Source organism: Pelodiscus sinensis, chromosome 5, assembly GCF_049634645.1.
Source record: "Pelodiscus sinensis isolate JC-2024 chromosome 5, ASM4963464v1, whole genome shotgun sequence".
Classification (NCBI taxonomy): domain Eukaryota; kingdom Metazoa; phylum Chordata; order Testudines; family Trionychidae; genus Pelodiscus; species Pelodiscus sinensis.
The window spans coordinates 4,878,845-4,893,633 of NC_134715.1; the positions used below are offsets into that span (position 1 = coordinate 4,878,845).

Consider the following 14,789-nt stretch of genomic DNA (forward strand, 5'->3'; position numbering starts at 1 on the left):
TTGGAGAAATGGTCTGAGGTAAATAGGATGAAGTTTAATAAAGACAAATGCAAAGTGCTCCACTTAGGAAGGAACAATCAATTTCATACATACAGAATGGGAAGCGACGGTCTGGGAAGGAGTACGGCAGAAAGAGATCTAGGGGTTATAGTGGACCACAAGTTGAATATGAATCAGCACTATGAAGCTGTTGCAAAGAAAGCAAACATGATTCTGGGATGCATTAACAGGTGTGTTGTGAGCAAGACACGAGAAGTCATTCTTCCGCTCTACTCTGCGCTGGTTAGGCCTCATTTGGAGTATTGTGTTCAGTTCTGGGCACCACATTTCAAGAAAGATGTGGAGAAATTGGAGAGGGTCCAGAGAAGAGCAATGAGAATGATTAAAGGTCTAGAGAACATGATCTATGAGGGAAGACTGAAGGAATTGGGTTTGTTTAGTTTAGAAAAGAGAAGATTGAGGGGGGACACGATAGCAGGGATGGTCTAGACAGAATTTGGTCCTGCCATGAGGGCAGGGGACTGGACTCGATGACCTCTCGAGGTCTCTTCCAGTCCTAGTATTCTATGATTCTTAACTAGCACCTAATTACAACCTTTTGGCATAATAAACAGACCTGACAATACTACTGAACCACGTATCTTTTGCCAATTTTGGCGAATCAACTAGGAATATTCTTTCCATTCATAGCAACCTGTAACATTAACAAAATTAATCAGGATATTGTATCTCAAGCATTAACTGGTAAGGTGGTATCATCAGATGAGGACCACAGTTTAAACTTTGGGAGGGCTGCATGTTTAACACAGACACGTCAAAGTATAATTTTTGTAAAAGTTGATTTTTAAACATTTTCTTGAATGTATCTCTACATAATCATTCTAGGTTTGTCTTGTTGGATACCATTGTGTTCATGGGAGAAGGGCTTTTGAATGATACCCAACTCAACCCATTTCCATTGACATGATATTAACAAAAGATTCATCAAATGTAAAGTCCTTGGAGATGGGAGCAGGGTTGGGGAGACTGACTCTCACATGTCACTCCACAGAGATGTGATACTATTGAAATTATGATTCTGTAAATTTTTATGAATCAAAAGACACCTCCCTTTCCTTTCTATCATTAACTTGCAGAAGTTAATGCTCACAAACTATTACATGTTGGTCACATGGCTCACTATATGACTGGAAAGCAATCAGCGAGTATGGTAATGAGTTTGTTGGATAAGAACCTCTATAGAAATGAAGGCAGTGAACAAAAAACTAATACATGTGCTAACTTTACTTAGTGTTCACCTAAATATGCCATAAAACACTGCTTGTCATTCTGGGAAATGGATTATTTGGCAAAGATGACATTGATATTGCAGAGAAGAATACCAAATTAACTTAGCTGTAGCGAATGCTTTGGTCACCTGGAATAAAGTAGTACATATGGCAATCACTTCTGCTGCCAAGATTGTTGAGGTACTGTGGGCTATCTATGCTCACATGGTTCAGCCAAAGAGACTACTTTAGACAATGGTCTTCAATTGCTGAAGAATTCTTTCCTCAAAAGAAATTTTCCCACACACATTAAGTAAACTGCTTATCATCCTGCATCAAATGATTTAGCAGATTGCATTGTGAAGGCTCCTTAAACAACAATAGAGAAAAATGAGGGAAGAAGTCTACAGTGCTGTTTTGGGAACTTCCTTTTATCATACAACTCTAACACCTGAGACCTTCGCATAGAAACAATCTTGAAAAGCTAACATTGCACGATAAATGTGTGTCATCTACGGCAATGGAAAATGACCAAAGAAACATCACTAAGCAATGCCAGAATGTCACATCATGGTAACATGATATATTCATTTGACACAATAAGCTTCTCTATTACTGTTCTCCTGGTGGCTGAAATGTTCCCATCAACTCTGATACATCACTTAATGCTTCCTCTCCAGTTTCAGATGTGCTAGGAAGGGCAAAGAGTGCTACTGTGATTGGAAGTCCACCCGTTATGTCTGAGAATAGGTTGAGTGTGAGAGTTGCTCATGGACTCTACAAGAATGCCTCAAGAATTAAATGGCTCTCTAATGCTACAAGTTGAGTAGTACTGTGTCAAAGTAAAGGGGAAAGGTATCAGTCTTTTCCCTGTCATTATTCTACAGATCTTGAGATGTTCTGCACAAGTGTTTTTACTATTTTAAATCCTAAATATACCTTATGTGATTGCATGTTTCATTTTCATCTCCATTTTTTGAGACTGCTGCCATCAGAACACCAACCTAAGAGAAAATAAGTGAAATTCTTATACTTTTAATCATTATTTTGTGCACATTATTCCTGTTAGATATTTTCAAAATGTACACACATATCTTTGTTTGAATAACATCCTATCTTTTTATTACAATCACAGTAAAGCACTGCCCTTGAGATCCAGGCATTTTGGGAGTTACAGTTAGGCTATGTCTATACTGCAGCGTTATTTCAGAATAACTGATATTATTCCGAAATAACATAGTCCGTGTCTACACAGCAAGCCATTATTTTGACATAACGTGGAAATAATGTTGAGCTGGGGAACTTCTTACTCTGACTCCCGTAACCCTCATTTTACAAGGAGTAAGGGAAGTCGGCGAAAGAGTGCTCTAACTCAGACTTCCTGCTGTGTAGACAGCACCAAAAGCGAAATAAGCTATTTTGACTTCAGCTACACAATAGCGGCAGCTCAGGTTGCATAGCTTATTTTGGCTTTAGCCCTGCTGTGTAGACGTGCCCTTACTGTATAATGAGAGATTCACAAGAACTATGGTGGAAAGACACCTCCCTGTGAAACAGCCAGTGCCAGTCACTGTCAGAGAGAGATACTGACCTTGATGAACCACTGGTCTGATCCAATATTGCAATTCCCATGAGTAGGCCCAGACATCGCGCTGGGCAGTGCTGTCCTGCTGATATTTTGGACAAGTCCAGAGCACCGCTGATGCTTTCATTTTTCTACATGAGGATTATCTCATCTCATCTCATCTTCAGGCATGCTGCCTACAACATGAGGTTTGCTTCCAGAGTGTGTATGCACAGGTCTAAATTAGGTTTCATAATGTTCTTTGTACTTACCCATAGATGGGACATCAGCATGTGATCTGGGAATAGATGCCCAATTCTGCAGTGCATTTTACACACTGCCACAAGGATTTATCAGATTCTGAATCCCAGAGTTCTCACACTCAAAGTAAGGACTATACCATTAGGCAAACAAGACACTTACTAGTTTAGAATGATCAAAACTTGAGTTTTCAAATTTCTGCCTCCAGTGTCTTTTCTCTTACGATCTATAGGAACTTAGAGAAGAAGTCCCATTCAACAGTGCCTTGCACCTCTGGAACTACTATTGCACTGGCTTTTTAGGTTCACTGTCTAGTTCTCCATCATCTGTGAAATTTCCTTGTATCTATATAACAGTTTCATTTCACCCAGAAATCGCCATTCAGATCTTGCATCTCTGGAGTCTTACTGCATAGCAGGCTGTTTAGGGTTCTCCTTCCTGGAAAAATCATATTACTGCTGTTTGAATCATTCCACAGCAGACTTTCCCTGCAGGAAGCTGCAACAAGGCCCAGACTTGCCAGTCTAACTCAAAAGCCCTGTGCCCTGGCAGCGTAAGGATCAGCTGGTTGGCAGCACCAGGGCATTGCTCACCTTATGAAGCTCCTAAAAAGCTAAACACAATAGCTCCTGGACATGACTTGGTACTGTGGGGATGGACAGAAGGCTGAGGAAGATGACTAGAGAGATTCAGAACTGGAGAAGTCCCACGGGCCTCAATGCTCAGTGACTCTCCAGCAGAGTAAAAGGTAAGGCGCTGGAATATAAACTGAGATCTCTACTGCACCACCAACAAATACAAACTGCCATGCTAGAAGATGAACCACCATCTCTGACCACTACTGGAGGCAGAATTTCTGGGGCTAAGAATAAAGAAGGGGGCTAAAAATTGCAGTTTCCAGCAAAAATTGATTGTTTTCCAATTTCACAACACACACACAGCCCATTAATTAAGAATGAAGTAGTAGCTGAGCAGCAAATACAAGATATAGCTACTATCTATTAAAGGTGGAGATCAAGTGTAAGAGGTTGAGGGCAGAGCCAGATCCCTACAGTATAACAATGGTGCTGCATACTTCCTGTTTTCAACTCTCTTTGGGGTTTAGAGATGAGATCACAACATCTTTTTAAAGATCTGATTTTAAGTATTTTAATAGGAATCTAGAGGTTTACAGAAATAAGGTAGTACAGAAATACAGTTATGTATTGTTCACATTCAGATTTTACACAAATATTAATACAAGAGAAATATGAACACTGAAAATATTAAAAAGTACTTATGACACACAAAAACATTAGTTGGATACCATTAAAATTAAGAGAATAACATTTGAAAATGTTGTAAGAATGACTGAAGGATTTGAAAACATGCTTTACAGTGCCACACTGAAAAACACAACTTACTTCGCCTTCCAGACAAAAAAGAACATTCTATAAATGGCAACCAAGGAGCTTAGCTGATCATCCCCACTTCCAGCAGTACTAGGAATGCAGACTTTTGAGGTATACTAGGAGTGAGGTTTGTTTGCATCTGAGGCTGGAAATAAATCTCGGGTGTTTGTGCCCTCGTTTTTGAATTTTTGGCTTTGCCAAGACAAGGGTTCATCATATTGCACGCTGTGCTGTGAAAAAGTCCTCAGCTATCTGATGCTGATAGAGCATTCTACAAGCAGCAAATTCCAGTTTTTTTAAATTAACTCTCTCATCTACTATAAAAAATTTATTTTAAGGCTGAAAGAAAAATGGCATTTGAGATGTTTTAGCTCTAATACTCTGTTACAAACTAATGACATTTCCTCATTGGTCAATGACAGGACTGTCACTTCTTTCTGACCAGTTTATGCCCTGGTAATAATATATATGAGAGAGTTTTCTTTTTTGCTCTAAATTCAAGCTTGGAATCATTCATCTCCACAAAGCACAATCTGATTGACACATCTGCTTTTAGCTCATGTACATAACTAGCACTACAATTCTCCTTTAACAAAAAAGCATTTTGAAGACGTATTAAAAAATTGTCTTACCTTTTGTTTCTTGCAGCTGGAAGGAGAGCTTTCTGTATGCTCGGGAGTGTCTTTATGTGAGGACACAAAACTAGATCTTTTTTTCTGAGGCTCAGCGCTACTTTTGATGACAGACACCGAAGCTTGAGTTTCACAGACTCTTTTTTTAGTTTTAGTCAGATGCATTTTCATGTTTCCCTTTCTTTTCATCTGGCAGGTTTTTCTCCAGTTATTTAGCATTTGATATATCAGAAGAGAGAGGACTGATTTACCTTTTTTGGCACAAGCAAACTTCATATGCTCAATGGTTTTCATTATTTTCATAATATGAGCCATTTTCCCTAAATCCTTCCTGGCAGCCAACATTAAATTTTCAAGCAACAAAGAAAACTGCTGGTAGTTGTAGTCTAATTCAGCCACCGTGCTCCCATAGTTAACAGATATTGTATAAGGTACACACTCAACATATGTGAAGATAGAAGGCTTCGAATTTTGTATGAATGTTCTTATTTCCGAAAGTTCTGTAAGTTCTCTGGTCAAAAGGTGAAGTGCGTAAGAGCAGTTGATGGTGTCTGCATAGTTGTAAATAACATCCAGCTCACTCTTAAGCTCAGAGATGGCAGACTCAATAGTTTTACGAAGGTTGTCCATTGAATTATCTTTCAGAAATGAAAAGGAAGACATTTTCTCTTGGCAATGTACCAACTCAGGAAGAAGTGATAAATCAAACCACAATAAGCTTCGAAATCTTTGTTCATCTACTTTTTTTGCTATTGAATTTTTAAGAAAGTGAATTGTTTCATACATCATTAGTACTTCAATGTAAGTCTCAACAGCTTCAGGCTTTAAAGTTACAGCATTAATGCCATCATTTTTCATTGTGTCTAGCACATTTTGCTGTGTGATTAAGATTTTATCAATGTCCTCCTCCTGCAAAATCTGAAAATACATTTTTAAGGTTTCTAAATGTTCAGTACATCTGAACATTAGCTGCTCTAACTTTTTGAGGTCGGCAAACTGAGCTTCATCTAATATTTCTCCAACACAGCAAATATCAGGATGTGAAAGCAAAACATTGAGGCTGAGGCAGTCAGCGTTTTCATCTCCGTGTTTGCCTTCATTTTCACAATATTTTGACTTTTCTGCATCATTTGTCTTCTTAGGAATATTGTTAGATTTTTCAGTTCTAAACTCTTCAGCCACATATTCATAAACCTCATACAACCTGGAGAGGGCATCTTGGTTTATTGTGTTCAGAAGCTGTTTTTTCTCATTGGGAGAGACTGTATTTAACACCACACTTCTGTCTTTCCAAACAAGACTTCTGGCAGCATCAAAAAATATATGCTCAAGGCCAAAGAGTGATGCTTTCATATTAATTGATTCACAGGTCTTTATAAAGCTTATCTTTGTAGCGATAATTTCCATTATAATCCACAGATGGTCCTCTTTTTCTGCATAGGAGTGAACATCTGGAAGGTTCCTATACGTATTTATCAGTTCCACGGCACTTTTCCTTACAGTTTCCAAATCTTCTAAAGTATCTCCAAAGTTAACACCACAAGTAAAAGGCACAGAGAGAAAAAAATCTAAGCAATCAGAGTTACGTTGTATCACAGCTTCACACTCATCAAGCTCTCGCCTGAATTTCAAGAATGCATAGTACGATTTTTTTTGCCACTTTGTTTTTTCAAAGAGCTCTAATAACTGTCTACGGTAGCTCTGTAGCTCACGAAAAACATTGTACTTCAGCCTTCTTTGGAAAGCTGGATAGAAATTAGATTGTTGTTGATACCCTGATGGCCTCCCAAACAGTTCCCCATAGAGTGAACTGTCATACCAAAGCAAACTTCGGAAAGTTGGCTCCCTTTCCAGAAAGCACTTTTTGTTTTCAATGAATTTAATTGTTTCCATTATTATTTGCAGTTCCACCAGCGAATCTACAGCATCTGACTTTAACTTAGATTTACAGTTAGTCCATTGCTTTCTTTCAACCAGTAACTCTCGGGAAATCAAGATGTGTTTATATGAGCACCCTTGCTTTTCCTCAAAAGCCTTAATAAATGAAGGAAGAAGGGTGTCACAAACTGTAATCTGTTCCTGTAATATTTTCAGAGATGATGTTTCATCTGCTTTTTGTAAAATCTTTGATATTTCAGTTATAAAAGCAAGAGATTTCAGTTCCATCCCCACTTCTCTATGCTTGTTTTTACCATTGATGCCCTCATATTTGTTCAGAGGATCACCTGCGAGATGATTTACATTCAGCTTAGTGACATGGGCTGTAAAGTTCTGATGCGTTCTGCTTGGTGAGCCACCGCAAGTCTTCGTAATTCTTTGAATATCTTGTTCAACTACAATTCCTGATTTCAGCTCTGAGTTAATCTGGCAATCTTTGTTAGTGCTTTCTTTCCAATCTTTATTACTTTGGGCAAATTTCTTATCCATGGGTTTCCTTAAGATAGGTGGAGTGAGAGCCCTTCTGTTGTTTGAAGAATTCTGAATGCAGCTGTATTCCTTATTACACCTAAAGTGACCTTCTTTTTGTGTTATGCACTTTTGTTCCAAAACTACCATAGCAGAGGATCTCCCAGGTACATCTTTTGCCAGATACAGATTTACAGGTGTTTTTGCTTTCCTTTCCACTGGTCCTGTTTCCTTTCGTTTTAGAAATGTTTTCTGTCTAACTTCTTGTGGAATATATTGATTTGAAAAGGGGGCCAGAGCATTGCATAATAGGGACACAGACGATACATTTTTTAAATAGTTCTCTTTCTCTCTGTTATTTTCTCTCTTATATAAACATTTTGCCAATGGTTCCAATTTCATAGTCTCGGTAACATGTGTCTCCTTTTCAGCTACTTTTCCGTAATTACTCAGACGACCCATTTCTGAATTTGAAGTTTCTTCTCTGTCACTCCTTCTATCTTGAAGCTGTCCACGGAGAGGTAGTGTGGGTGTTTCAAAAGACTGGATCTCTAAAATTCTCTCAGATAAAATGTTTGAGCTCATTTTCAAAGATGCAGCTTTAGCACTAATAATTTGGTTGTCTAATGGAACTTGAGATATGTTGGTCTCATGTTTTCCTTCTGTTGCAGGCATCTGCTTCATTGAGCCTGAAGAACAATTTCCAATATTAATACTCTGATTTGTGGAAATATCTCCACTACTAGCAGAAAACATATTCTCTTTTTCAGAAGAAAGAATACCTTCCAGCCTTTTGTGAGTGGCAGAGAGTGTGGAAACATCTTGCTTGTCGGTGTTTGCATTTAAACAGTGTTCTGCAGCTGCTTTTAATTGTGACGTATGTATGACAGTGTCTATCTTTACATTACTCTTACAAGCTCCATCCTTTCTTTTGTCCATACAAAATTCAACATAATCATCCCTTCTGAGAGGCAAGCTCAAAGTTTCTGAGATATTTTTGTTTGCAGATGTATTTGCTTCAAAGATGTGGTCTTGTCTTATATCTTGTACTACCCTGCCACATTTTCCAGCAGTCCCTTGAATATGAATTTTAGATGAAATGTTTACAAAAACGTTGTGTTTCTTAGTAGTTAGTTCCATATCTTCTAGTCCAATGGTGTCTAAACCTACAGAGTTGTCAGAGACTGTTTGAAGTTCCGTTATTCTTCTTGAATCTCTCACATTGTTATTCTGAAAATCCATATATTCCTTGCATGTGGCAGCTGAAAACTGACTACAAGTTACCGAAGAAGCCACAGTTAAGTCAGATTTGCAATGATGTATCTGACTTACAATATCGTTCAACACAACAGGTGCACAGCTCATAGTAGATCTCACTGGCAGGTCATTCTTTGAAACTATTTTTCTCGTTTTCTTCCCTTTATTTTTAAACCTTTTCTTTACTGGCATATATGTAACAGTGTCACTTGCTTCCTTAAACTCCACAGCCCGTTTATTTTCCTGTATGTTAGACTTTCTTTTCTGAGAAAAGTGAGCAAAAGAATACTTCCCAGATGTCAAGAAATTATGACCTTCAAGATCACAGCTTTCCCATAAGTCATTGCATATTATTTCATAACGTTTTGGTAAAGGACCCTTTTGTCTTTTTTCTCCAACTTTAGTTACGATTTTTAGAGATTTGAGAACTCTCCTCTGAGCTTTCCGTAAGTGAAACAGAGCACCATCTATTTTTTTGGATAGACGCCTACTTTTGCATAAGGATGCTTCATTACAAAGAGTATTTAGAACATTTTTAATGTGTTTTTCAGACTGTGCAAGTGTTTTAATCCGTCCCTCAAATAATGAAGAAAACATCGCAGATGAGCAGCGTTCTCTCTTTTTACCACAACATTTTGAATTTCTATATATAGATGAACATGTTGAAGATTTCTGAGGCTTCATTTGATTTGTTAGAGATGCATTACGTGGATGTTTTCTCTTAACTTTTGATCGCACACCTTTTCTACTGTTACTTTCCTTACTAGTATCTTTTGGTTGTGCACAGTAAAAGCTACTTCTTTTATTCAATACATTGGAAACGGTAATAGGTGCAGTAAAAGTACTGTTCTCTTTTTCAGGCATATGAGGATCTGTGTTATGAACATAGATAGTTAGGCATGTTTCCATTTTATTTGTAAGATCCAAATTCTGCATATTTTCTTCACTTCTTTGCTCTCCTGACAATTCCATATTGATTTCTGGTCCTGCAGGTTCAATTGCACATGTGCACATCTCTCTCGCTGTGTCAATGATTGGGCAGCTGAATCCTGATTTAAATATATTGGTTACTGTAATCTGTAAATCAGGCCACGCAGTTGTACTTAAAGATGCTGTTTTATCTTCCTTTGTGCAAGATTTTTCCCCCAGTGGAAAGTGATCTTCATTCCTCCCTGATATCTTCCGGTTAGTGTTGCCAAACAAACTTTCCCAGTCTATACGATCAGTCAAGTACTGATACAGTGAGTCAACCTCCTCACCAGATTCATCTTCATGACTATGTGGATTTTGTGGTGCTGAGAGAGATTCCTCAGGCTGTTCTGGTTGAATTTCAATCTCACTTTCAAATTCCAAGTCCTGGAGAAAAATATCCTCACATTTTTCCTCTATTGTCTGTTTTAATATTTCCCGCATACTATTTTCAAGGCAAGATGAGTTTTTCTCAGAAGCATATGTTTCCTCAGGTTGGAAACATCCTCTTTCTTTGTGTTCCACATTTCCAGAAGGTATGGATATGGTGGTGATTAGCATAACAGCATTCTGCTCTTCCCATGCATGAGTCTCTGGCAGTGCTGAAGGTCTACAAAACTCTGCTGTGGCAGACAGCTCTTCTGAGACTATTTTGTTATCTGGAATAATTCCCTTTTCCTTGGAAACATCTGTTTCCATCAAACAGGCTTCTGTTAATGCACATCCTTCTTCAAAAGTTAAGTTTAAACCAGCAGCTGATCTTTCAAAATCCAGAATAGGAGGAATTTCACAAACTTTCATCCAGTCTCCTGGTACATTGATAAATTCCTTTTCAAGTCTGCATGTGTGCATTTGGTTGAAATCATGAACATTTATGTCAGTCCTCTTTTCCAGATTACAGATCCGACTCGTCTCCTTATCTAAAGATGCAGCTTCAGAAGCTCCACACTCTTTGCTATCCCCACAGAAATGTTTGTCTAACGACACTGGCTCATTTTCTCCAAGGAAACACAGGGATTCTGTATTGCAGTAATCTGTCAATACATTGTCTGTTCTGCAGACAGCATGAGATAAATATATCTGGTCATTCATTGTGTCTTTGATGAAAGAACTGGCTTTGACTTCTTTTGTAGCATCTTCTTTTTTATCTATGCAATTTTTGTTTGTACTTCCATTTGTTGAACATGTTAATTTATGGGCCATTATAAGGTTTTCACCCACAGTGCATTTTTCTGAAAGCATAGTATCTTGAAGTTTACTCTGGTAAGCGTTTTCTTCACGAATGATTTGATCACTAGCAACAGATTCACAAGTAGCATGACAGGCACACCTGTCTTCTTCCACTTTCACATACTGTTTTCTCATAGCATGTCCAGAAAAATGCATTTTTCCAGGGACATCACTGTCTAAAGTATGATCCTGTGTATTAAAACTCTCATTATTGACTTTATATTCGCTGTTTGAGGTCAAAGTATTTTCAGCACCCGCTATGTTAGAATCTGTTGAACGGTTTCCTATTTCAGAAGTATAATTCTTTTCTTGTAACTGGGTATGCATTTTCCCAGTATATTCATCTGTCTTGCCTTCCTGAGATTTAATACTTTCTGGATGTTGAATGCCCATGTTCATGCCTTTATCATCATGCAAACACTGTTCAGTAGTATGTGTCTGATTATCCTGAAGTGATACTAAATGAATTGATCGTGATTCCTGAAATTTCTGCCCTCCTTTCCCTGAAGCATACTTATCCTGTTTAGAATAATTCTGTGGTGCTGAATCCTGTCCTTTATCATGTTTCTTAAGTGAGTTAAGGCCATTGCCCACTTGACTGAAAATCTTCGATTTTTTATCTGCATTAGTTTTTTTCTGACCTACTGACATTTTTCCCTGCTTCCATGCATGCGACAGAGATAAGTGTGACCTTTGTTTTTTTCTTTTTGGGGGGTCCTCTGCAGGTACTTTCTTAGAATTTTTCTTCTCACAATCTTCAGAGAAAAAAGAGAAAATATTTCCTACCATTGATGGCATATGGTGATCAGAACACTTTTGAGATCTGGAATTCAGACAACTGCCTGAATCTATAATGCTGTCAGGCACAGGTTCAGAGAGTGTGTTGCAGGCAAAGTTAGCAGATAGCACTGATGAAACTGGCTTTCCCATTGAGACAGATTGGCACTTTTGATCAGGAGGAGACTCATTATGCCCTGAGTTTTTAGTGAAACTCAAGTTCTTTTTGCTACCGTGAACAGGTAAATGCTTTGTGTTATTCTTAGGAAGACTGGAATCTTTTTCTGTGTAGCAGTGGTTTGCTTTGTCTTTCATTGACAAACTCTCCTGCGAGTCTGTCTCAGGTTTTGTATCCCCAAATGGCAAAGATGAACATTTCCTCGGTTGTTCTACTACCTGAATCTGGTGCATTTTTAAGTCTTTTCTCTCACAGATAAGGTTCTCATTTGCTGTGACATGCTTTTCTTCAATAAAGATTTTTGAAGCAGGTTGTGTGTGAACATCTTGCAATGGGAATGGCTCCATTATTCCTTTATGAAGTTTTGTTATGCTACCAGCCACTTGCTTGTCTTCCATGGAGTGTTCTTTGTTTGTCTTTAATGTTGACGTAAACTCTTTTATTAAAACTGCCTCTTTCCATAATTCTTGTCCTGCATGTCTCTGTCCAAGTGGATCTTGTTTTGGGTCATTAAGCAGAGGAGGTTCTTCAGGCAAATCTAAATTTAAAGTGGCTGATATTTTCATTTCTGAGTTGAGATATTCCAGCCCATTCTCAGACATTGAATTCCTATGAAAAACTGCTTCAGAGTTTTCTTTTTCTGGGTTTCCTTCTCTTTTCTTCAGTCTTGGATCCATAATGAGTCTTGAAGTAATTACAGTACTTGAGCCACTACTACTGTTGGCAGCAGTGTCAATGCATTTTAGATTCACCATCTGGTCACTGTTGATGCTTCCATTGGCATCTACACCAGCCACAAGTGACAGACTCAGTTCATTTTCTTGTACTTGTGATGAATCCCACCTTCCTGGTATGTTATGTTCCACTTGGATATCGTGGGCTTCAGCTACCAAACCATTCCTGTTCTGTGTATTTTCGCAGGAAGAACGAACTTTGGGGCCAGAAGTATTTTCCTCTGAATTTACTTCACTGCAAGAAGAGCTTTCCTCAGGTCTGAAAGCATGTACATTTACAGGTTTCCTGAAATGCTCATAGATTATTGTAGCCTGAGCGCCTTTACCAATCCTTTTGGCTACTGTGCAGTTTTTCCATGAGCCTCGTCTTCCTGTGGAATCAAGAAGAGAAAAGTGACAATATTTCAGAATTAAGGCTGCAAGAAAAATTTGACCCATTTCTAACTTTTAAAAAAGTGAAAAAACTTTTTTCATGTTCTGCCTGAATCACAGGAGAATTCAAAATAGTTGTCCAATGAAGAGAAAGGTTTTTTAACACTTACATAAAGGCATGCATTTTCTCATCCAGGCCCTTGTCAACTTACATCTTTATTACTGCAACATTCTTTCCTTTGGCCTTCATAAAAGTTTTGCTTTTATTCCGCTATGCAAAGATCATTTTCTTTGTTCCTAGCTTTGATCATATCAACACTTTCTTTACATCCTTCCATTGGTGCCTTCTTTTCCAGTGCATCAAACACAATTTACCTGTCTTCCCTTCCTGGCCCATCCCCATCTTACTTCTCTTTCATCTGCTGTCAGTGTATCCACCAAGACCTCTCCTTTGTTGGTGATACTAGTTTCCATCACCCACTTGTAACATTTAAAACAAGCCCCTTTGTGCTTTCTTCTGTTCTGCCAATCATACATGAGAAGAGTCCCCCAACCCCCTTCCCAACATAAAATCATAGAAATGTAGACCTGGAAGAGATCTTGAGAAAATTTTCAGTCAAGCCATTTGTACTGAGGCAGAACCAAATATACCTGATATCATTTCTAACAAGTGTTTGTCTAAGCTGTTCTTTAAAATTTCCAATGGTGGAGATAGAACTTTCTTGGAAACCTTCTTCAGAACTTAATTACCAGGAGAGTGAGAAGTTTCCTAATGTTTCACCTAACTCTCCCATGCTGCAGATTAAGCCCATTACTTTTTGTCCTACCCTCAGTGGATGTGGAGAACAATTGATCACAGTATTCTTTATAATGGTCCTTAACGTACCTGAAGGCCTCTTAGGTCCCCTCCTCAGCCACCTTTTTTTCAAGATAAAGCATGCCCTGTTTTTTAACCTCTGCTCATAGGTCAGGTTTTCTAAATGTTATCATTTTTCTTGCTCTCTTCTGGACTTTCCACCATTTGTCACATCTTTCTTAAAGTGCAGCACCCAAAACTGACACCAGTGCTTCGCAGAACAGGACAATTACCTCCCATATCTTATATATTTGTTAATACATCTGTTGGAGAAGAAACAGGCTGACCCAGGAGGGATGGACTAAACAGACCTCTTTATTGCAGATACTCATTCCACCTTGGACCCTCAACACAATGTTTCGGGTGAGCAATGATCTGGCACCAGTTACACTCCTGTATCCATTTTAGTATGTTAACTCACATGTCTATCACTACTTCCCCCTAATCCTTACTTAGTAATGTTAACTCCTATACACTGACAATTAATAGGCAGGGGATGAATATTATTATACCTGCCCCCATTTACTGTTTACAGGATTTTCAGTTAGATCAGCACTTTTCAACATTACATACTTTCTGAATCAGCAGGTTACAGAGATTACAAAGGATGTGCCCCTGGAAGTATTTTTACAGAGCAAGTAAGAACAAACAAGAAAAACAAAAACAAACAAAAAAAAACCAAAGACAACACTGTTCTTTCTAGGCTGCAAGGATGAAGGGAAAGAGCATGTTTATACACCAGAAAGGACAATGTCTGCTCTGGCCAGACCCCTACCACTACTGTAGTGCTTTCCCAGACATATTCCAACAACATCCAGAATATTAACCCATTTTGCAACTGCATCCCATTTTTGGCTCTCATTCAACTGGTGATCTATGATAACTCCTAGATCC

General features: G+C 38.4%; 1 protein-coding gene across 9 annotated transcripts in view; it reads right to left on the reverse strand.

The window, feature by feature from the left end:
• The window catches only part of TEX15 (testis expressed 15, meiosis and synapsis associated), a 53,755-nt gene that overhangs the window by 15,611 nt on the left and 23,355 nt on the right, over nt 1-14,789 (reverse strand). For 6 of the 9 annotated variants that reach the window (XM_075929318.1, XM_075929316.1, XM_006125373.4 and 3 more), the window contains exons 7-8: nt 5,117-13,038; nt 2,208-2,272 (exon numbers count right to left, since the gene is read on the reverse strand). In XM_075929318.1, the coding sequence (XP_075785433.1) occupies nt 2,208-2,272; nt 5,117-13,038 (7,987 nt within the window). The remainder of the gene's footprint in view (nt 1-2,207; nt 2,273-5,116; nt 13,039-14,789) is intronic. The other 3 variants (XM_075929321.1, XM_006125375.4, XM_006125376.4) reach the window with 1 other exon arrangement.